The sequence below is a fragment of the Lemur catta genome, chromosome 5, assembly GCF_020740605.2.
Source record: "Lemur catta isolate mLemCat1 chromosome 5, mLemCat1.pri, whole genome shotgun sequence".
In the NCBI taxonomy this organism is placed as follows: Eukaryota; Metazoa; Chordata; class Mammalia; order Primates; family Lemuridae; genus Lemur; species Lemur catta.
The window spans coordinates 61,885,588-61,910,229 of NC_059132.1; the positions used below are offsets into that span (position 1 = coordinate 61,885,588).

At 43.4% G+C, this 24,642-nt stretch overlaps 1 protein-coding gene across 1 annotated transcript in view; it reads left to right on the forward strand.

Annotated features, from left to right (window-relative positions):
• ALDH5A1 (aldehyde dehydrogenase 5 family member A1) overlaps window positions 1-23,688 on the forward strand; it is a 33,395-nt gene extending 9,707 nt beyond the window's left edge. Inside the window, exons 5-10 of the mRNA XM_045551891.1 lie at window positions 3,828-3,971; window positions 6,634-6,777; window positions 9,314-9,472; window positions 15,654-15,823; window positions 18,935-18,993; window positions 20,259-23,688. Of these exons, the coding sequence (XP_045407847.1) occupies window positions 3,828-3,971; window positions 6,634-6,777; window positions 9,314-9,472; window positions 15,654-15,823; window positions 18,935-18,993; window positions 20,259-20,464 (882 nt within the window). The 3' untranslated portion in view covers window positions 20,465-23,688. The remainder of the gene's footprint in view (window positions 1-3,827; window positions 3,972-6,633; window positions 6,778-9,313; window positions 9,473-15,653; window positions 15,824-18,934; window positions 18,994-20,258) is intronic.
• The last annotated feature ends 954 nt before the right edge of the window (window positions 23,689-24,642 follow it).

Sequence of the window (24,642 nt, forward strand, 5' to 3'; positions counted from 1 at the left end):
AAAATGGGTAGGGGATTTTCTGATATTTGTAGGCCATGTATTTTTTTAGCCCACCATAAAAATGGTATCTATCCATCAAATAGGCACTATCATCACATAGGCACTAGAATGTGGACGTTCCTCACATGTAGGAAACCTCTTATTTACCACTCCCATCCCCAGTTCAATGTGCATTCCATCAGATCTTGTCATTGTTCTGTTTGGAACCCCCAAATGGCTTCTCACATCATTTAGAGTAAAATCCAGACTCCCTGCAGTGGCCCTCAAGACCCTGTGAGATGTCACCCCCAACCCCAGTACCCCTCTGACCTGATCCGTCCCTCCAGAGCCCCCTCACTCATCACTCATCTGTTTGGGCCACGCTGGCTCCATGCCACCAGCCTCACCCTCGACTTGGGATTTATTCTTTTCCCTCTGTCTGGAGCACTCTCCTCCCAGACACTCCTATGACTTGCTTCTTTGTCTTTACTCAAGTGCCACCTTCTCAGAGAGGCCTTCCATGGCCACCTTATTTAAAAATCACAGCCTCTGTCTCAGGTGCTCCTGATCCCCCTCTCTGCTTTGTGTTTTTCCCCAGAGCACTAACACCACCTACCCAACCAGTGTTTCTAGGCCTTTTCAGTGGGCAGGACTGGGGGAGGTACAGTATGCACGCACACACACACAAGTGCAATAAAATACTGCATAGATTCCTATAGAAGCTTGGGATTCAAATTTAGTCCTACAGGGTTTTTACTTAACCTCTTTATATTATACCTGCATCTCCTTTCTTCCTGGGTCCCAAGGATTCAGTGAATGACTGAATTATTAATATCCCATAGTTACTCATTATACATACCACAGCCCCTGAATATTAATTTTAATATCATCACCAGTATGTCTACTGAAAATGGTTTAACTTTGTTGTATTTTCTCTCTCCATGCTCTCATTTTTACTAATAACCTTTTTATTTTAGAATAGTTTTACATTTACAGAAAAATTGCAGAAATCAATACAGGGGTTTCCCACACTCCCCACACTCAATTTCTCCTATTATTTGCACCTTACATTCGTAGGGTACATTTGCTACAATTAATGAACCAATATTGATACATCATTATTAACTAAAGTCCATACTTTAAAAAATTCATTCTTGGGATTTTATTAGTTTTTACCTAATGTCCTTTTTATGTTCCAGGATCCCATCCAGGGTACTACATTACATTTAGTTGTCTTGTCTCCTTAAGGATCTCTTGGCTGTGACAGTTTCCCCATATTTTAAAATATGTTGTACTGTATCTGAATTGCCAGGACTATACCCATTGCATACTCTGCTCTCTCCCTTTTAACCCACCTTTAGATAAATTCAAGAAGCAGCCATGTATTTGTTGCTCACCACCAGTGCTCGTGTCAATATCTCTCTAGTCATTTGGTTATTTGAACTTTATTCTCTATTAGATTCCTCAGGAAGGACTCATGGGAATGATACTTCTGATTCTTAAATATTGACAGTAGTTTGTGCCCAGTATGCTTGTAAATTAGGGTTTTTTTAATTTTATTTTGGGTGGAGTGCAGTGATACATCATAGCCCACTACAACTTTGAACTAGCTCCTGGGCTCAAGCCATCCTCCTGCCTCAGCCTCCAGAGTAGCTAGGACTACAGGCCCACACCACCTCAACTCAGCTAATTTTTTTTTATTTTTTGCAAAGGCAGAGTCTCACTATGTTGCCCAGGCTGGTCTTGAACTCCTGGCCTCAAATTATTCTCCCACCTTGGCTTCCCAAAGTGCTGGGATTATGGGCATGACCCACTGCACCTGGCCATAAATCAGTATTGCTGGGTGTAAAATCCTTAGCTGACATTTTGTTTACTTGATTATCTTAAATACATTCTTCATTTTCCAATGATATAAAGTGTTGAAAAGTCTGATGATAATCTAAGTTTCTTGCCTTTATAAGTCAAGGTTTTTTGGGGGGGTTAGGTTTTTGTTTTGTTTTGTTTTATTTTTGCCTAGATATGCAAAACTGAGTGGTTTCTTTCCCCCTTTATCTTTAAAGACCAGTAATATCACTAGAATATTGTTCTGGGTCCATGCTCTAGTTATGCAGCATGCTCTTTCAATATGTAGTTCAGAACTTTTTTTTTGATTACTATAAAGTTTTCAGGATTTATTTTTCATCCTTGATTTGGTTTACTTCTTCAGAAGCTCCTGTTATCCATAAGTTGAATCTTTTTGTCACATTCTCTTCTATCCTTTTCCCTAATGTTTAAAATTATCTTCCTTTTCACGTTCTATTTTTGTTAAGGTTTTATGTGTTGTGTTTATTCGTTCTTGTGTGTGTTGCTTCTAGTTCTATGTTTCTTTTTTATTCCTTATATCTTCTTTTTATCCCATTAAATATAGTAGTATGTTCTACATTTCTGAAATGATTTTTTTCTTTTTATTTCTAATTCTTTCCTATATTCCCTCACCTCATTTCTAAATTTTTCTAGCTCTGATTCATGTTGTTCTTTTGTATCTCAGTATACTTTTCTTATTGTCTTTTACCTTGTTTTGAAATAGTAAGTTACAGTTAGGGTCTGTTTTGTGGGCATGTCTTTCTGTTATTTTGTTGTCTATGAGGATGTTATTCTACTCCTTATTCTCTCTTTTTTTTTCTTTTAACAACTTTATATGGGATTTGACCTCAGTGCTTTTCTGAGAGTTTAGTTTATTTTTATGTGAAGTTAGTTTTCCCAAACTTTTAGAAGAAGGCCTGGTTAGAAATAGTTTCTCTGCCTTCATGGAATAACTTTTGCTCTCTTGTGTGTTGTGTTCGAAGATAAGGCAACTTGCTTGCCGAGATTCCCTGGCTTCGTGCCCTTCCCCACTTTTATCTGGGCCTTCTCCTCTTGCGTCACACTGTTCCCAGGGGCTGGACCCTCCACGCCCTCTCCTGGATCGGGCAAGGCCCTCCCACTCGCAGCCGCTGTTTTCCTGTGAACACCTGTGGGCTGTCAGGGGCTCCGTGTTACCAGGGGCATCCTGCAGCCTGCTGCTGCCCTCTGCTCCCTCTCATACAGGTGCTGACGGGACGCCCGGGTCTTATCACCGTGGGCGGTGTGTCCTCACCCACTTGTAGTCTGTGTTTGTAGAGATACCTTGTCATCTAGCCCTGTAAATGTCTCTGATATTTTGGTTTTGCTATATAATTGCTGGTTTTAGGAGGAGATTTAGGGAGATTCCAAAACTCTGTTGCTATCACCATCTTCGTCAGATGTATGCAATAAGCTACTTGTTAATGGAATCCTGAAATTAAAATAATTCAGGATATGCCTTATCCAAAGAGAATGGCCATAGAAAGAGCACGGGTTTCCAGGTCAGGCAGCTGTGGGTCAGCATGCGGTTCTGTTACTCCCTTGCGTGTGGCCTCAGCTGGACTCTTCCCTCCTGAGCCTCCCTCTTCATCACTGCCCTGGGAAATAACCTATGGAAAAGCTTTGCCCCACTGTGCTGCACCTAGTACATGCTCACTAAATGCCGATTTCTACACTGCCATGCTTGGTCCTACAGGTGAATCAAATAACTTTTTTCTTGGAATATCTGATTTTTTCTTGGGAAAGAAATTCGAGATTGTTTGAACAGAAGGTGGCATTGAAACTCACACTCTAAGAAATTGTAATGATGTTTAACAATATATTAATATTAGTGTCATTTTAGCACTAATAAGAATCTTATTTCAGTTCCATACATATTCTTACTCAATACCCAAGATCAGCTTAATTTTTTTTCCATTACTTTTTGAGTTGAACATCTATTTGTTTCTGTTTTTTTCAGTTTGATAATTTGCTATTTCTCTTTATAGCTCGCAAACCAGGCCGGAATTCCTCCAGGTGTATACAATGTTATTCCCTGCTCTCGAAAGAAAGCCAAGGAAGTTGGAGAAGCACTTTGTACTGATCCTCTGGTGCCCAAAATTTCCTTTACTGGCTCAACAGCTACAGGAAAGGTATGTGATTTAAGTCTCAAAGGAAAATAAAATTCCATTCTAGTATTTTCTCTTTATAGAGTATAAAAAGACTGTTTCATCTTAGTCACCATATTTAGAAAGATTCCAGCAGAGTGTTAAAAGCTCTGTCAAATAAAGCAATGTCTAATCATCCTCTGGAGATATTTTTGAATGATGTTTCTTATGTAACATGACGTACATTCCTATTTGACAATACCAAACGAATTGAGGCTGCAGGTCCTCATTATTTTCCCATTATTTGTTGTATGTGAAGTAGTTAAAAGCTATCCATTTTATTTCTTCAATTCTTGAATTCATGTTTTTTCATAATCTAGAATTAGAGATTCCAGAAACACACAGTTGATGTTGAAATGGATGCCTTAGAATTGAACAAAAATTGTATTTAGTATAAAGGTATTTACAGAAATGGAAAGATATCTTGTCTTTTTTTTTTTCCTTGAATGTCGAAAGGGTCTTTCCTTAAAACTTCATATGTATGCCCGTAAGTAGATTTTTATTTATCCTTTTAAATGTCCAAAAGAGAAAAAAGTCACGGTAGAACAAAAGTTTTTGTTTATGGTGTCTCTTTCCAGATAGTATACTTCTTTCTCCTAGTTTGCATTAATACATACATGTATACACATATGTATCTATACTCATCCTGGATATGTACATAAACACACAGCAGACAGAAATAATATAATCTAATTGGAAAGTTTCTGTGAACCTGTGGTCATTTTTGGAAACCATGAGAAGAGGAAGGAAGAAAGCAGTTTTAATACCTGCCAACCATAACTACTTTTGTCATGCCATAAACTCACACTCAGGGAGTAGCACTTTGGAATCCTACCATTCATTCACGTCAGAAATAGGAATTTTTTAATCCATGAACTGCTACGTTCCTGATTAATGGGTCTTACAATGCAAATGTTACTATGAAGCAGAGAAAAAGAGAGCGGCCTGGGAGAAAGGGTTGTAAAACCTTTGCCATTCAAGCCAGAGAAATTCCCAGGATACTGGGCGAACGGCAGCATTATATTGCTTTTCCTCAGTTTTCCCAGCAAATTGTCATCATCTGACAGGCCTCCAGGAAAATGTCTACCATGTTCCTGCCAAATCTAGATTTGCTCCTATTTACTCTGGACAGCGATTGACCACAAGTGGCTTAAAGGGAAGAATGACAAGTATAGCTAAAAGAATTACTAATCTGTATTGCAAGGGCCTCTTCTGAGCTGGTCTTCACAGAGGTCAGTGGCTGAGCTCCTGGTCCGGGGGCACAGAATCTTGTCTCTTAACTGAGGCCCACACCATGAGCCTCTTCTAGAGATGCCTGCCGTGCCCTCCCCGCTTTCTAGGGGCGCCACCCCTCCCAGGGCCCTGCCGAGGAGACAGCAGCCGTGTTTTATAGCATGTGACACCTTGGCTCTTTCTGCACAGAGAACTGAACCATGAGTGGTCATTGACTTGAGGGAAACACCTCAACAATGTATAGGCTGGCTGGGGACCTAGGACAAGTAGCCTGGCATGGAAAGGTGAGCCGGCTCAATCACATTCCATCTTTGGAGGCTGTGGGCCTGAGGAGGTCCGCAGTGGGAAGTGGAGCTGCAAATATTCGTGAAGAGGTGCCAGGAGTTCACACAGTACTGCAGGAGCCATGGCAAGCCATCGTGGGAAGTGGAGCCTGAGTGGGGAGGAGACACTGTCAGAGGACGCAGAGCTAGTGCACCTGGAGGGACAGACACGAGGAGACAAGGCCGGGTGGAGGTGAAATGGAGTGACCCAATAGTGAGAACCTTTTTTATACTGGAGCAAATTCAGGAAAAGTCAGTGGCCTGGCAGATGGCATTTCTTTAAAATTCAAAAATAAAATAGCTATGTTGAGTCCAAGAAAGAAATATATTTAATCTTAAAACTTGTACTGTTTTGTTGAATGGTGACATTTCAGTGAGATAATTGTTGCCACCGTTTGGCTGCCAGAATATTAACATCTGGGCACGTAGAGAAGTACTGGCACAGGCCCGGCTTTCCAGCCATTCTGGATTTTTACCAAGGGCCCTATCACAAAACCCACAACCTCGGGGTGTGCATCACTTGGGGAAGTGTTTGTATAGCCACCTTGGGCTTGTGAATACTGCCTGCTTCATTTGAACTGTCTCAAATGGTTCCATCTTGCCTGTAGCCATAACTGGACCAAGACCTACTATCCTGACATAGAGAGTTTAAACAGTATCTCAAGAATGGAAAAACAGACATGACATGTACTCACTGTTAAAGTGGAACTAACTGATGAGCACTCATGTGCACAGAGGGAAGTAAAACTCAGGAAATCAACCAGGGGGGAGGAGGGGAGGGGAAAAAAAAAACCTACCTAATAGGTACTGTGAACACTATCTGGGAGATGGGCACGCCTATAGCCGGGACTCAACCGTGACAAAAGCAATCCATGTAACCAAAACATTTGTGCCCCCATAATATTCTGAAAATAAATAAATAAATAAATATTCTTGTTTCTCCCTTTTCTTAGGCAAAGAATTATCCTGTATACGCATACACACTGCTATGTACCTTGCTTCTTTAATGATTGGGTAATTTTTTAAAACAAAGGCTTAATAGTCATGGTAGTTGGTTTCAGTGCTCACAGCACTCTCTCCTCTGCTTTCAGATCCTGTTGCACCATGCGGCAAACTCTGTGAAAAAGGTCTCCCTGGAGCTGGGTGGTCTTGCTCCATTCATAGTGTTTGACAGTGCCAACGTGGACCAGGCTGTAGCAGGGGCCATGGCATCTAAATTTAGGAACTCTGGGCAGGTAAGTCCTATGGAGCAGTGGTCCCCAACCTTTTTGGCACTAGGGACTGGTTTCATGGAAGACAATTTTTCTATGGATGGTAGGGGCTAGGGGAGCATGGTTTCAGGATGATTCAAGTGTGTTACATTTATTGTGCACTATATTTCTGTTATTGCATTGTGACTTGCTACTCACTGATAGTGTTTTGATATGAGTGTGCAAGTAATTGATTTATTATGGTCTCTGTACAGTCAAACCTCTCTGCTAATGATAATCTGTATTTGCAGCCACTCCCCAGTGCTAGCGTCATTGCCTCAGCCTCACCTCAGATCATCAGGCATTAGATTCTCATAAGGAGTGTGCAACCTAGATTCCTCGCATGTGCAATTTACAGTAGGGTTCACGCCCCTGTGAGAATCTGATGCCACCGCTGATCTGACAGGACAGGAGACGGAGCTCAGGCAGTGATGCAAGCTATGGGGAGTGACTGTAAATACAGATGAACTTTACTCCCTCACCAGCCAATCACCTGCTGTGGGGCCCAGTTCCTAACAGGCCACAAACTGAACCAGTCTGTGGCCTGGGGGTTAGGAATCACAGCTGTAGAGTTTTTCAGAGGGGGGGGGTTGTGTGTGTGTGTGTGTGTGTGTGTGTGTGTGTGTGTGTGTGTGTTAGGAATCACAGCTGTAGAGTTTTTCAGAGGGGGTGTGTGTGTGTGTATTACAAAGATCTTATCGCCTCATCTCCTGGAAGAAAACCTTTGGGTTCCTTCCATTGTTCATTCTTTATTCATTCACTCTTTTGGCAAATATTTAGTAAGTGCTTTATTTTTTGCAAAGCTATGTAAGGCAAGGAGGGTCCACAAAGAAATAACATATAGCCCCTGGCTTTCTTTAAAGAGTTTCCTAAACAGCCAAATGTCTTTTAGTCAAATAGTTCTCTCATCTCTTCTTTCCCCTACCCTTTGAATCTGGTTATTTTCATAGTTTTCCCTCATTGGGCTTTTCTCAACTGATAGAATTGTCTCTTCAGAAACAAAACAGCCTTGAACAGCTAGGGTCTCTGAGGCCCACATTCTTAAGGGAAAGAAGGTAGGAAAATGTGGAGGATGGTGTCTGGAAAAACTCAAAACCCTGGCACTTGCTGAGACCTACCAGGGCCTGGCTCACCTGAGATGGAGGGGGCATCAGAGGTGCCCACGACACGGAGCAGGCCCACCCCGGCATGTGTCCAAGGAGGGTCCATGCTGTCCTGGGAGAACAGAGGCCGGAGTTCACATCTTCATAAGAATCTTCATAAGAAATCCTGGAATATTAGATGATCTGGCGGAGACCTTCAAAGTTATCTGAAACAAACCTCACATTTTACAGATGAGGAAATGAAAGTCTAGAAAGACTAAGTGGCTTCAGGTCAGACATCCTTGGGCCACAGTCCCGACTCTGCTGAAGAGCTGGGACTCTGAGCCAGTGGCCCTTTCTCCCAGTTTCTATCCAAGCTGCTGCCAGGATCCTTATTCCTAAGTGCTTTGTCTTAAAAGTACCATCAATATGCAATTTTAAGTGCCTTCCAGAAACAGAGTAAATACTCCTGAAAAGTTATATTGTGAAAAAATGACAAAATGTTTTGTGATATTCTCTATTAAATAATTTTCATCCTTGCTTTGGCCTTTGGTAACTTAAACTTAGGCTTGGTTTTGTGAGAAACAGATATGTTTTCTTTTACAAATGCAAAATGCCAATATTAACACTACACTTTATGGTTACACTATAAATATTACACTTTATAGTTTCACTGTAAAGCTACAACTTTGGGGTATGTTGCTGTAAGCCAATAAAAATGCATAGGACAAAATTGTACGTACCCTTGTTTCTAGTAGGAAAATATGTGATTAAGGAAAAAAGATAAGTACATTTATCAATGATAACTACATTTGCTATAATGTGGTTATATTTTATAGTTTAAAAATACTAGGTCTAATTATAATAGAAAAAAATAAGCAAGATCTTTTCAGTCATTTAGGCTGACATGGAAGAGTGGTCTCATGTCCATTTTTTAAATGTCAGGTTCAGTCAAATGCTTAGAAGTTTTAAGGTAAAGGATTTACATTATGCTTGACCTCATTCCTCCCAGCCTCTGCTCACTGTCACTGCCACATCACTGTCTCTCAGGAGGGTTGCAGTTTCTGTTTGGGGGGAGGGGGGTTTTGTTCCTGTTTTTGTTTTTTTGCTATTTGTTTTCCAGTGGCTTATTGAAGCCATTTGAAAAAACATGGGGTGGCTTTTGTGTGTGTGTGCACACAAATCCTTACACTCGCTTACTTGTTTGACCACAGATGTGTGGCAGCTGTGGAGGGAGCTGGAGAGGAACATGCACTGACTCAGTGCTTTTATCTTTGGGGCCAAGCCCACGTGGGGAGGAAAACAGCAAGTTGGACACATGATGATAACCCCCTGGGGAAGTGTGTTCACAGAGTGGTGGAAGCGATCACATATCTATTGGTTGGGTCAATAGCTTCTGACAAACTGTCTACGTGAGTTTGTCTTTGTCTTCTGTCTAGACGTGTGTTTGTGCAAACCGATTCTTGGTGCAAAGGGGTATCCATGATTCCTTTGTAAAAGAATTTGCTGCAGCAATGAAGAAGAGCCTGCGTGTGGGTAATGGATTTGAGGAGGGAACTACTCAAGGCCCATTAATTAATGAAAAGGCAGTAGAAAAGGTAAGTTCATGTTATTGTCTAGTAAAGTAAATTTCATTGTTTCAATATCAAAAGCTTCTAGTGAAAAACACTTTGGCTGGAAGGGTGGGGGTGAGGGGGTAGGGAAAGGTTGTTTAATGGATACAAAATTATAGCTAGATAGGAGGAATATGTTCTAGTGTTTCATAGCACTATTGGGTGACTACAGTTAACAATTCATTGTATATTTTCAAAATAGCTAGAGGAGAGGATTTTGAATGTTTCCAACACAAAGAAATGACAAATGTTTGATATGCAGATTATCCTGATTTGATCATTACACATTATATACATGTATCAAAATATCATACTGTACCCCACAAATGTGTACAATTATTATGTTTCAATTAAAATTAATAATAAAAGGAAAATAAATAATCAATAGCATTGAAAGGTAAAAATAAAAAGTGAGAACAAACAAAAAGGCCGCTTTGGGAGGTTGGTAAGATGGTGGACTAGAAGCAGCCCAGGTGTACCGCTCTCAAGCAGAGGATTGAAGGTTGCAGGTGGATGCCCACCTACTAATGGCCTTCCTGGAAAGAGCATTGTGAATCATCCGAGAAGCAATGGGGGACATTCAGAGTGAAGGAGAAGATGACAGGAGATCCATTCGACAAGATCAGAAGGAACCTGGGGGAGGTACCCACATGTGGGTAAGGACAGGAGGAAAGAACTCTGGGGCTCCACACTCCCCTGTGGGCACTGGGGCCCGAGCTGTGAGGGGCCCCCACCACCGTCACAGACCCGCAAACTGATCAGGGAGCTGCTTGGAGTCTGTGCAGCAACATTGCACTGGAGAGTGGGCACAACATGGACCTGGGGGCTCTCATTCCAGGTTAGTGCAACTGACATCATTCCAAGGTCTCAGGTCCAGAGCACGAGGTCTACACTTAGCTTGGCTTTGCTGCAGCTGCCTCGTCATTGCCTTGGCTGGCTGGGGAGGGAGCAGGGAGAGTGGATGATCTCGCATACCCCATGACAGGGAGCCAAGCACCCTTCTCCCATGGAGGGCTGAACAGATCGGGCACCACAGACACCACCTGAGAAGCCCTTCAGCAGCTGCCTCTGCAGGATCTGGGCTGGGAGAGAGCCCCAGCAGCCCAGCAGCTGAGCCACACAGCTTTGTCTCTGCAATCCCCAAGCTGCCACCTGGCCCCATGGTTCTACACCCATAATTCCTGCAGTTGCCCAGGCCTACCCCCAAGATGCCAGTGTCATCATTGGGCCCAGCAGCTCTACCCATGAGGTTCCAACACTGCCACTGGGCCTGTGGGCCCAGCTCCCAGGACTTCCTGCTGCTGTTGGGTGTCGTGGCTCTGCCCTCAAGGCTCCGGTGCCACCAGTAGGCTCCACAGCCCCAGCACTGAGGCTCCCTACTGCTACTGGGCCCTGCGCCCTATTTCCAAGGCCCCAGCACCACCACCAGGCCTTGCGGCCCAGGTTCTGAGACCCCCCTGCTGCCGTTGGGCTCCACAGCCCCACACCCAAAGCTGCAGTGCCACTGCTGGGCCCTGTGGCCCTAGTTCCAAGGCCACTTTGCTGCTGTCAGGCCCACAGCACCACCCTGAGGCTCCAGCGCTGCTGCCAGGCCCTTTGGTCCCACCCCCACGGCTGCCACCAGCTGCCTGATAGGCACTGCCCCCATGGTCCAAGACTCTACCAGTGACCCACTGGCCTTGAGATGCCATCAGAGCTGGTTGGAGTGAACGCTGCCCCCAGTCCTAACAACCATGACCACTGCCTAGATAGCCTTGTCCAGCTGCAACTGTCACCACTATAGGCAGACCTGGGCAGAGCAATCTTCCACAATGCCAGCCTCCATGGGGAGGGACTCGCCCAGCCCCTGACCCAAGCTTGCAACAGTGGCCTGGGGAACAACCCACCACTCTGCACAAAGATTGTTCAGGACAGGCTTGAACTGTGACAATCACAGGGGAATGAGACAACACAAATCAGCTGCAGTATAGGCTCTCAGTGCATCTGCCCCTCTCCTGCCAGGTCAGTCTTCCAGAGTAGATCACAAAAGTACCATTAAGGGACTTCTCCTTCTTCTCACTAAGTAGGTGAGCTCCCAGCAAAGGAGAACAGTTGTGGTGTAAACCTATCTGCCCTGAGCTAAGAGAAGAGGTTTCAGATAAGAAGAGACCAGCAAAAGAATTCTGGCAACATGAGAGAACAAGCTGGTTTGACACCCCCAAAGGATCACAATGGATCTATAGCAATCGACCCCAGCCAAAAGGAAATTGTCAAAATGTCAGAAATGGAATTCAGAATATGGATGGCAAATAAGATGAATGGGACTAAAGAAAAAGTGAAAACCAACACAAAGAAGCCAAATAAATGTTTCAGGACATCAGTGAAAAAATGAAAGAGTCACTAAAGAGCTGGACAACATACGAAAGGATATAACAGAACTTAAAGAAATGAAAGTCATTTAGGGAATTTCAGAGTACAACAGAAAGCTTCAGCAACAGCATCGAGAAAGAGGGACTCCTCCCAAACTTATTCTACAAACCCAGTATCACCTTGATACCAAATCCAGGAAAGGACATGACAAAAAAAGAAAACATGTGTCCCAGATTCCCTTATGAATATAGATACAAAAACCCTCAATAAATGTTAGTACTAGCAAACCAAATTCAACAACACATCAAAAAGATAATTCACTGTGATCAAGTAGGTTTTATCCTAGGGATGCAAGGATGGCTTAACATAGGCAAATCAATAAACGTGATTCACCACATAAAGAGAAGCAAAAACAAAGGTCATATGATCATCTCAGTAGATGCAGTGAAACAGTCAACAAAATCCAGCACCCTTTCCTGATAAAAACCCTCAACAAACTAGGCATAGAAGGACCATACCTCAAAATAATAAAAGCCATTTATGACAAACCCACAGCCAACATCATACCAAATGGGAAAAACCTAAAATCATTTCCCCTAAGAACTGGAATAAGACAAGTGTGCCCACTGTCACCACTTCTATTCAACATAGTACTGGAAGTCCTAGCCAGAGGAATCAGGCAAGAGAAAGAAATCAGGAAAGAGGAGGTCAAACTATCCCTGTTCACTAACAACATGATCTTATATCTGAAAGCCCTAAGGACTCCACCAAAAGACTCCTAGAATTGATAAATTCAGCAGAATCTCAGGTTATAAAATCAAGGTGCACAAATCAATAGCATTTCTATATATTTTAATACTAATAACAGTCAATTTGAGAGTCAGATCAAGGACATAGTACTGTTTATAATAGCTACAAAGAAAATAAAATACCTAGGAATATTCTTAACCAAGGACTCAAAAGATCTCTACAAAGAGAACTACAAAACACTGATGAAAGAAATCACAGATGACACAAACAAATGGAAAAACATCCCTTGCTCATGGATTAGTAGAATTAGCATTGTTAAAATGTCCATACTGCCCAAAGTGACTTACACATTCAGTGCAATCCCCATCAAAATACCGTCATATTTCAAAGATCTAGAAAAAATAATCCTGTGCTTCATTTGGAACCAAAAAAGAGCCCAAATAGTAAAAGCAGTCTTAAGCAAAAAGAAGAACAAATGTGGCGGTATCACATTTCCTGACTTCAAATTATACTGTAAGGCTATGGTAACTAAAACAGCATGGTACCGGTATAAAAGAAATATAGACCAATGAAACAGAATAAAAGAACCCTGAAATAAAACCATCTACCTGCAACCAACTGATTTTCAACAAAGCAGACAGCAACATGCGCTGGGGAAAGGAAGCCCTATTCAATAAATGGTGCTGGGAAAACTTGATAGCCACATGCAAAACAATGAAACAAGACCCCTATCTCTCACCATATACAAAAATTAATTCAGGATGGGTAAAACACTTAAATGTACAGCATGGAATCCTAAAAATTATAGAAGAAAACATAGGAAAAAATTTTAACAGATACTGGCCTAGGCAAAGAATTTATGACTAAGACCCCAAAGGCAAATACAGCAACAACAAAAATAAATGGGATTTAATTAAATTAAAAAGCTCTGCCCAACAAAGGAAATAATCAACAGAGTAATAATAAGAACATCAATAAGTAAGATTTTCCCGAACCAACTGCAGGGTTTTGCCCAGGGGCCCACCCATCAGGTACCACGTATGTTACAGCATGGCAGCTCCAGTTGCCTGCGCACCACGCGGCTCCCAAGGTAAAGAGACATACGTGTGAGTTACATATGCTTCATGAGGCCCTGGCTCAAAACTAGCGTGAGTTAAATACAACTCACATGGCAGTTAATGTGTCAAAGTTTACATTTGTTCTGCTTGCATTTTAGAGGTGACTTTGGACCCTGGGTACAAACTGGGGGTGCTCATTCATCCAGTGAAGGCATTTCGGGTCTATACCAGCTGTGTGGTTCAAATTGCAAACTGTTGTTTGTCAACCCACACTGTACCTTTAACAACTACACAGGCTGAGGCATTGCATTTTTTAAGTGCCCTAGGTGATGCTCCCTTTGCAGCGAGGCTGGGAAACCATGCAGTCTTTTTTTCTCCTAAGTAAAAATGCAGACATTGTCCTCTAGACGGCGCTGTATGCTAGGGTTTCAAACAAGCACAATTGCCCAGTTTCCTTTTTGCTTGAGAGAAGTTTGGTAGAAACCACTTTGTTTAAAAGCAATCCATTTTGTTGGCTATGACGTACACGCTGTCATACAGTGGGTTCCAGGAAAGAAACACTGCATATCACATTAATATGACAAGAAAAGGGCAGAGCAGATTCTACTTGGGGGCAAAGGAGTCGGCCCCTGTTAAATAAGTTAGTTAAACGGAATTGCTTTAAAAAGATAAATTGTAGAAAGTAAGCCATCCTGACTAATGGGGTTTTGTTGTGGACGATGGACTTTGAGAGCATTGCAAGGAACATGGATTTTAAAAGGGTGAGTGTGGATGGCAGAATGCTCCCAAGCCTGTATTTTTCTCTCTTCTGAAACCCTATAAAAATTCAGCTGAAAATGGAAGGGAAGAGGATTCCAGTGGACCAAAGATTGTGATGAACTTCTGGAAAGCAGAAGGGATGGTATTAACAGAAATATCAGAGCAGATGAGTGTGCCCAGGGGAAGCCTGCCAAGGGAATTGGTGTCATTTTTTACAAGTAGTTGGTGAAGAACATAGAAATAGGAGGATGAGAGAGAGAGAGCTGGTTGATTATGCTTTTGGGTAGTTTTCTGGGTAATTCCCATTATCCCTCCCCACGACTGCCACCACTAAGAGTCACAAGACAGCAGAGGCATTTGTTCTAGGCAGGACAGTACTTCCGAAGAAATAGTCACCATCTAGAAAGGCTATGGCTTCAAGAGACATGCTGGGGCTGGGCACGGTGGCTCATGCCTGTAATCCTAGCACTCTGGGAGGCCAAGGTGGGAAGATAGTTGAAGCTCGGGAGTTTGAGGCCAGACTGAGCAAGAGTGAGACCTTGTCTCTACTAAAAGAAAAAAGAAAAATTAGCCGGGCACAGTGGCACATACCTGTAGTCCCAGCTACTCAGGAGGCTGAGGCAGGAGGATTGTTTGAGGTTGCAGTGAGCTATGATGACGCCACTGCACTCTGGCGAGGGCGACACAGCAAGACCCTGTCTCACCAAAAAAAAAAAAAAAAAAAAAAATCAATTATGCAGTGTAAGAAAACTCAAAGTAAGAACTGAAGTGACCAGTAGTGAAAAAGTAAATAAAGAAACAAAGAAAAAAAAAAGAAAGAAAACTCAAAGTAAGGCACTATCAGCATACCTTTTTCAAAACAGCTACTTGAGGAACGAAATGAAAGTGCAGTCCAGGAAAGAGGACAGCATGAGATTTAAGAAGCTGGAAATAACCCCAGAGTGAGATGAAAGCAAATCCCAGGGAAACAACTGAGCAGCAAGCCTGGGAAGAGGTCAGTGTATATTAGACCATTCAACAAATATCACTAATAGGATCCAACAGCTGGAAATCAAAGAGCGGGAACGAAGGCAGCACTGCGCATGCCGTCTTACGGCCTCTGCACCTCTGCAAATGTGGTTCCTTCTGCCTAGCAGGAACAGTGTGCTTTGTTTTTATCTTAAAAGTAAAGTAAAAAGAAAACCAGTTACAGTGTAAACATTGTAAAAGATTGTATCCTTTGGAAAGCTCTTCTTTTTCTAATCGTGCAGGTGGAGAAACACGTGAGTGACGCAGTTTCCAAAGGGGCCACGGTTGTGACAGGCGGAAAGCGACACCAACTTGGAAAAAATTTCTTTGAGCCCACCCTGCTCAGCAATGTCACCCAGGACATGCTTTGCTCTCATGAGGAGACTTTTGGGCCTCTGGCACCAGTGATCAAGTAAGATCATGCAGCCAGCAGGAAGACAGGAGAAAGAACAGAAGGGAAAAGGAAACCAAGAGAGAGAGTCCTGTGCTTTTCGAGGGCTGGCTGCGGGAGGCAGAGAGCTGTGTTGAGTCAACTGAAGAGCAGAGTTGAATTTATGAGTTTTTTAAACATCACTTATTTAGATCACAAAACTTATCAAATTCTTAATTTCTTCTTGCTTTCTGCTGAACTCATTTTCCTTCTTAATGGAGTACATCCTCAAAGGGTTCTTCCGTGGGAGTCTGTAGGAAATGAACTGTGATCTTTTGTCTCACATTCACAAGGAAATGACAATTCACTTGGATAAAATTCTGGGTTTAACACTTTGAAAATATCACTCCTTTGTCTGCTGATATCCAGGGTGGTTGCTGAGAAATCTGATGTCTGGCTCTGGCTCCTTTGAAAGGGATCTACTTTTTCTCCTTGGAAATTTTTAGAAATTCTTTTGTTCTTTGATGTTCTTAAATTTTACTGTAATAGGTCTGGTATGGCATGCTGTGATCTTTTTCATTTTGTGGTCCTAATGTCTTTCTTCAGTATCTGACAGGTTTGTTTAGTCCTGGGAAATTCTTAGTCATTATTTCTCCAAATATTCTATGAATACGTCTCTCCATTTATCTTTTTTCCAGCCTTCTAAGAAGTCTATTACTGTGATACTTCTACTTCCATCCCCCGCTTCTGTTAGCTCTTTGTTCATTCTCTCTTCATCCATTCCTGGTGTCCCCGAGAGCCCTTCCCCTCAACTGCCAGCGTATCGATGCATCTCCACACACACCCACTCTGCTAGCCAGTGCACCCACCTCGTTCTGTATCTCAGCAAGTATTTCTTCCATCCAGTTAATATCTCCAGTTGGTTCTTCCCCATAACTGATTCTTCCTGCTTCATTATTCTCCCTTATTTTGCTGTAGATACTTATTCTTTCCTTACATTTTTATTCTGTTCCACTGTTTCTGCCTCCTCTCGGATAGGTTGTGCTGTTTTATCTTGGAGCTCCTCAGATGTCTTGTTATTTTCCCTGTGGGCTCATTGTTAAGCCCTTTGAACTCTTAGCAGCCTTGGATTGTAACATCTACCATGGGATTGCGGTAAAAAAGCATAGACTTGAGTTTGTGCTCCTTCTCATGCGTTTGGAGGGCGTGAGGTTGAGCCTCGCAAAGGGTTGAGCCTCGCAGAGGGAGCCTCTAGTATTAAAATCTAGTTTCAGGCCGGGCGCGGTGGCTCACGCCTGTAATCCTAGCTCTGGGAGGCCGAGGCGGGTGGATCGCTTGAGGTCAGGAGTTCGAGACCAGCCTCAGCAAGAGTGAGACCCCGTCTCTACTAAAAATAGAAAGAAATTATCTGGCCAACTAAAAATATATATACAAAAAAAAAAAAAATTAGCCGGGCATGGTGGCGCATGCCTGTAGTCCCAGCTACTCGGGAGGCTGAGGCAGTAGGATCGCTTAAGCCCAGGAGTGTGAGGTTGCTGTGAGCTAGGCTGACGCCACGGCACTCACTCTAGCCCGGGCAACAAAGTGAGACTCTGTCTCAAAAAAAAAAAAAAATAAAAAATAAATAAATAAAATCTAGTTTCAATGCCACTCCCCCCGCCCCAGGTATCCTTTGCGGCTGGGGTATTTCACGGTGCCCTCTATTTTACCAGGTTGGGGAGAAGAGGTCCTGGTCCTGCCGCTGCCTACACCTGTTCAGGGTGGTCAGTGTACCCCCTGGTGCCCCAGGCTGGCCCTGCTGATTTGCTGCCCCATAGCAACCTAGCTTTGATCCAGGGATGCAGATTTGGAGGCAGGTCACCTAGAGCTCACAGGTTTGATGGGACAGGCGCAGCCCTGCCTCCAAGGCTCCACAGAGCCATTGTTGCTCGGCCTACCCTCCATGGGTGGCCTGAGCTCTCTCTCACTTGAGGCCATCCCTGCACCCCAGGATCTAACCACCTTCTTTTTTTTTTTTTTTATGTCAAGTTATCTTGGTCACCAGCTACCTTCTTGGCCTCCAGAGGTGTCCTGCAGTTTTGGTGTTGGTTGCTGATTGAGGTTTTTTGAGCCGTGATTTTGTTTCTCTCTCCCTTGGCATCTGGAGCGTTGGGTTCGCAGAGAGTGCTGCCAGCTGGTGCTGACTGTGCCTTCTTGTCCAGGAGCAGAAATCTTTTGTATCATGTGCTTTACTGGCCTTGTTACCATCTTGCTAAGGAAGTTTATTTTTGTTCCACCATTGGGGACAGGGACCACTTGAAGAACTTTTATATTCTTAGTTTTAATAAAAACTTTATACCTAAAATGCTAACTAGACATTCCCACAGGAAACTGAAAAGATGCAGTGGTCAGGAACGCAGGCTTGAGTTGACTCAGGCCTGTCGATTCAGGCTTTGCTTCTTCGTACCTGTGTACCCTTGGACAGGTTAACTTTTCTGAGCCAGCTCTGCCCTGGCTCCCTCTGCAGCCCTGCAGAGAGACAGCTGCCACCGCTGGCAGACCTCTGAATTTAGAAATTGGGGTGCTTAGAACATTTTGGCCCAGTTACAATTCAGGAACAATAAAAAAATACCACCCACATCTTGTTCTTGAAGTACAGTTACAAAGCTAGAAGAGACTGCATGGGGCTTTGGTGCACTCCTTCATTTCAGAGAGGAACAAACTCCAAGCACCAAGGCATTGTTAAGTGGTACTAAGTGGTAGAAGCAACATTAGAAACCAGCCTGACCTCCCTTGAACAGTTTTCTTTCTGCTTCATTATGCTGCCTTCTAAAGTACTTGTTAGGATTGTTATGTATTCTCAGTGGGTACCAAGAGTAGTAGTCCTTTTTTAAAGGGATTTTGTTTGGTATTCTAGCTATGCCACAGTTTCCTGCACGTTGGCCTGCTTTTTAGAAGAGCTGAAGCCGGTATTGGTTTGAACGTGCCAGCCCTGAACACTGAGTTATCTTGGAATGGTACTGTTTTCTTCTGTACTCTGCCCTCCGATCTCTTTGCAAAACTCTGATTTACCCCCTGCCATTATTTGGGAAACAGATTAGGAGAAAAGAAAGCTGGGTTTTTTTTACTCTCCCTCTTACAGATTTTGCTTATGACCTATCTTAACTTTGGCAGATTCGATACAGAGGAGGAGGCTGTCGCCATCGCTAATGCAACTGACGTTGGGTTAGCAGGTAGGTGTTTGTCCTTGTTCAGTAGCCGTCGTGACCATTTTCTCAAGCTAATGCCAGCCTTTTTGCCTTTTAAACATTGCCCTGGGTTTTGAGAAAGAAACTTCAATGGGGTATGTGTTTTGTTGATTTCCAAGTGGCAGGGGTGGATTTGTGCAAGTGCATGTTCTTTTGCCTTGTCCCCCCGTGAGACACATTTGGGGTCTCTCTGGTTAGAGCTGGGCGGACAGGGGCAGCCATGGGAAGAAGAGATAGTGCAGATAATTCTAGGCGGAGAACTGCACACACCTCAAAGTTCCATGTCCTTAGCAATTAATGCCCAGAAATTCCAAGTGCTTTATCTTCCCCTTTGCTGGGCTCCTGAAAGCCTGAAGGAAAGCAGCAGCCTGGGCATGAGCAGAGAGTGCCAGGGACAGTAAAAGGGGTGAGGAGTGTGTGCAGAGGGTGCCTCACTGGAGTGGCTGCCATCCTTTTAGTTTGGACATGGTCAACATGGCCACAGTATGTACCCTACAACCCTGAGAAAATTAGTATTAGCGTCCTCAGTGAATGAACCACCGAGGAGGATACAGAGACACATAAGATATAGTAGCTACAGCTCAGAGTATCTGGGGTGAGATGTGTGCACAAGGGCGCTTGTAACAGTAAGGTCAGCATTTGTGTCTTCCCTTCTCAATGGGATGATGGTAGAGGAAGCCGTGGCCTGAACTGGGTCATAAACAATGGGCAGGATTCTGGCCGTGCAGAGATTGGAGGAGGGAGACTGTAGGCAGAGGGGACCAAGGGAGTTCAGAGGCAAAGTAAGGAAGGGCAAGGAGGATTTGGTCAACAAGCTTGGAGAAGATGGTGATTGGAGTAGTAGAAGGTAAAGCTGGAAATGTTGATTGAAACTGCATTAGGGAGGGTTTGAATTCCCACTAAGGAATTTAGCCTTATTTTTATAGATAACCAGGAGTCACCAAAAGGTTTGGGCAAAAATGTTATGTGGAAATCTAACAGAGGTGTGCAGGATGGATTGAATAGCAGAAAAAAGGAGCTGGATAGAAGAAGTGAGAGCCCTAGAAAGAATGGAATGGAAGAAAAAGATGATTCCCAAAGGTTTTGAGTAGAGGAAGTGGACATGACCAACTTGAGGCTTCATCTGGGAGTAGGGAGGATTCCAGGCCGGAGCAACTAGACAGTTGTCACCAGTGGTGTCCTCAGCTTTAGACATGATGTCTTTAACAAATAGTCTATATACCTTACATGTCCTTGTATCCCTACGACAGGTTATTTTTACTCTCAAGACCCAGCCCAGATCTGGAGAGTGGCCGAGCAGCTGGAAGTTGGCATGGTTGGCGTCAACGAAGGATTGATTTCCTCGGTGGAGTGCCCTTTTGGTGGAGTGAAGCAGTCTGGCCTTGGGCGAGAGGGGTCCAAGTATGGCATCGATGAGTATCTGGAACTCAAGTATGTGTGTTTCGGAGGCTTATAGGATTCTCCAGTTCCTTAAAGAGATGAAAAACAGGAGGCTTACCGACATATATGAGGACATGCTATTCGTTATTTTAAATAGACTAATAGGTTATTGGAATTGTGAATTTTTCAGAACTCATCCAGTCCCCATAATCCTACCCCACCCCTCACCTAACTAGGGACCACCTAACTACATGCCTGTGGCTGTGGGTTCCAGGAGAGCTGGCACTGGGTTTACAGAATGAATCCCTTGGCACGCACAGTCCTGGCTGCCTCGGAGCAAAGCACACTGAGGCAGGCCGGGCCCTTTGCACCATCACAAACTCTCAGTCACTGCCTGGCCAGTGGCACAACCATCCCCCACGTGGCTGTGGAATGAGGGCCCAGAGCACTTCACAGGTGACCCCTGACTGTGACTGACAGGCAGCTCGAGGGTCACAGCACCCCCTTCCCTGGCATCTGCCAGCTCAGGACTGAAGACACTGTGTATTCAGAGGTTGAATTAATGACTTTTTTCCAAAGACTTTTGAAATAGCACAGAACTGCCTGTGCTTCTGTGAGGAATGAAGGTGCACCTCTTCAGCTGTTTTTGGACCATTTCTTAAAGTGAAGTCTTCACTATCCTAAACTTACCCCTTAAAAGGTTATATTTTCATTTCTGTCCTACTCACCACTTCATTTTGTTTCCTTTAGGAGATGAGCTGAAATTAAAGGAAAAACTAGCAGAGGCAGCTCGGTAGGATGGAAGGCTGGCCTGGCTTGGCCTGGCTCCCTCAGTGGGTGGCCTTGTGCCGTGGACATGCATTTAGCACCTCCCAGCCCAGGGTCCTGTGCAGAGCGGAGGTTCTGTGCAGGCCTTACTTAGCTTGATGGGATATTGTGAGCCTGACAGAAAGTGAAACTACTTTGCAAAGAAATGCCAATTCGGAGTAAGCGCAGGAGCCATCCTCATGAGCAGCCCCACTCAGCCTTCCCTTGTGCACTGGTAGCAGCTTTGCCAAAGTGAGGGGAGGCCCTGCCCGTCTGCCCACCCTGCTGGCCTGAGGGAGTGGCTGCCACATGCAGCCTGCTCTTGCTGTCCTGCTGTAGTGCTGCTCCTTCCCCTGCAAATGAGCAAAAGCACTTTCACTACAGTCCTCTCCAAAGGGAAAAAGATTTCCATAATTGCCAATTCACCTTGTGGAAGAGACTTGAGACCTTGAATTTCAGGCACCTTTTATCTAACAAATTTTTACAGTTTATCATTCAAATAACACAAAAAACAAACAACTCCTCTGACTGGTGTTGCCTCTCACTTTGAAAGAAGAACTCCAATTAAGAAAATTCTAGGCTCTTCTAGACAGGCCTCCCATGCACATAGGAATAAAGGCTGTCCCGGGCCAAATAGGTGGAAATGAAGCGCCTTCCTCTCCCCGCCTCTCTGTGTGTAGACTCCACTCACATTCTGTGGGTACAACCGGTAGTGGAAGGAAAATATGGATGACAATAGTGCTGGGTGCAATTACTCCTGAACCACCCAGGACTTAGCATCCCCCACTGAGCCACTAGGGAACCATGGTGAGTAACTAACAGTCTGGAAGGTCCCTGTGTGCACAAGGGTGGCCTCCAGTCCTGGGGCTTCCTCGCCTCTGGCCTGGATTATACCAGCCGGACCCCAAACCCCTCAAGAGAAGAAAGAGCTAAAATCTGCCTCCTGGTGACAGTGCCCAGGCCCTGTCAAGAGTCACATACTGAGCATTTTGACAGTTAATTTCTACTCTTTAGTTGTATAGTTTTTAGGTGGTTTATATAACATTTGAATTACTTAAGGTTTAGGTATACACATCTTTTTTCTATTAAGAATACAAATGCTCCCACATTATTTTTTGGAACCCTGAATTACTGATGCTGAGATGTGTGGAGGAATACTTTCAGATACATTTTTAACTTCATAAGCCAATGGATTCCTTGGCTGGGTGGCAAATTTTGAGTTTTCTTGCATAGTTGGCTCACTAGGTACCTAAATTGAGGGCCAGAGACTCATTGTAATAATCTTGGTCAATTTTTCAATTAAAATTATTTAAAAAGGAAACAGATATTGTTTAGTAAAATGGTTCTGGGTTGCATGAAGAAAGACAGGTGTTTTTAATTGAACATTTTTTGTTGTTATTTTTTAATAAGGTAATCATATATGAAGATGAGCTTTTTCAAAAAAAGTATATTTTACAACAGGAAATAGAAAAGGAACATTAGACCAGGGTTTGGTAAATCTGGCCTGCCACCTGTTTTTGTAGAACCCATGAGCTGAGAATGGTTTTTATATTTTTTAATGGTTGGGGCAAAAATCAAGAGAAGAACAATATTTCATGACACGTGAATATTATATGAAATTAAAATTTCAGTGTCCATAAATAATATTGCAACATAGCACACCCACTCATTTATGACATGGTCAGTGACTGCTTTCTTGGCAAAGTGGAATAGTTGGGACACAGACAGTATAGCCTGCAAATCCTAAAATATTTATGATTTGGCTCCTTAAGGAAAAAGTTTGCCAGCCCCTGATCTAGACCAAAAGGGAGATATTGACCTTCCCATGTTTGTCAGGCATTATTTCATTTTATTTAACACCCCCTGTGAAGAAATTACTTTGCTAGGCATTGCTACCGTGAGCTCTCAGCAGGAACGTGGCAGCAATTATAACTCAAATGAAATTACCCAGATAACGAGAGTCTACTGGCCTTGAAAAAAATACTTCTCCATTTACATCCTTCAGCTACACAGGGATTCTCATTTAAAGAGCTGATCTGCATCTGTTATTGTCATCCGTTTGAGTGGCTTTTAAATAGGATTTTATGTCAAGTGATGTCTCCTTCCCATGTCTGCCTTTGTGCTTAACGGAGAGACTCAGTGAAAATAAAGCTCAGAAGCAAATGTAAACAAATCTATGTTATTGTTAACTTCAATTATGAACTTGAAACTGTGCCACGTGATGTTTTTTCTCTGAAGACTGGATCCCAGTGTTTTAATTACCCATGTGCAGCTATCTTAAATAGCTTTTTACTTGAATAATATTTATGCTGTGATTGTTTCATGCTGTACTTTGTGGGATAAAACTTGGGAATAAGAGTAGTGAGAAATGTGTGAATGTTTTGCTTTTTAAACGTGGACATGGCTCATTTTTCTAGTTTTTGACAATTGTGTGTTTCAGTTTCTAGTCAGCAGATAGAGCTGTGTGTGTGATTAATAAATGTTGAATTAACAAAATTTCCTATCCCTGTGGGGTTTTTTTGTTTTATTTATTTATTTATTTATTTTTTGAGACAGAGTCTTGCTCTGTTGCCCAGACTAGAGTGCAGTGGCGTCAGCCTAGCTCACAGCAACCTCAAACTCCTGGGCTCAAGCGATCCTTCTGCCTCAGCCTCCCGAGTAGCTGGGACTACAGGCATGCACCACCATGCCCAGCTAATTTTTTCTATATATTTTTAGTTGTCCAGCTAATTTCTTTCTATTTTTAGTAGAGACGGGGTCTCACTCTTGCTCAGGCTGGTCTCGAACTCCTGACCTCGAGCGATCCTCCCACTTCAGCCTCCCAGAGTGCTGGGATTACAGGCGTGAGCCACCGCGCCCGGCCTCCTTATCCCTGTGTTAAGGTGTCTAGTTGGGAGGTTTTTTCTTGCCAGGTCATGATTTGAGTTTTTATTGGGTGGTATTGGACCAGTTCGGATGTGTGTAAACAGTGTTTCCTCCCTAGAGAGCTACAGTCAGTGCGTGCCTCTGTCCAGAAGCCAGCGTGTGAAAGCAAGTACCCCAGGACCCAGAAGATGGCCTGGCCATGGTTCTTGCTCACTACATGTTTGCTGAACTGAACAGAGAATTTACCTGGTTGCAGGGTGGCTGTCACAGAAGGGGGTACCCCCCAGCTCTTGCACATTGGCCCATCCCTCTTTCCTATGTGCTCCACTGTTATACACTTTTTTCAAGGTCTTTTTTTAATACAGAAAAGTATGAAACACTGCTGTATAGATATAATCACCATTCATTATTTTAACAGTGTATCTTGTATTTTTATCCAGTGTTCATTTATATTTTAAGAAATTCCATGTGGCCTCATGGAACCCAGAACTATAACATATCAGTAAGCCTTTAGCAAAGGTAAGGTTTTCACTGGAAGAAAGAACAGTGTCACCAGATACATATCCCCCCCTGTCATTCCAC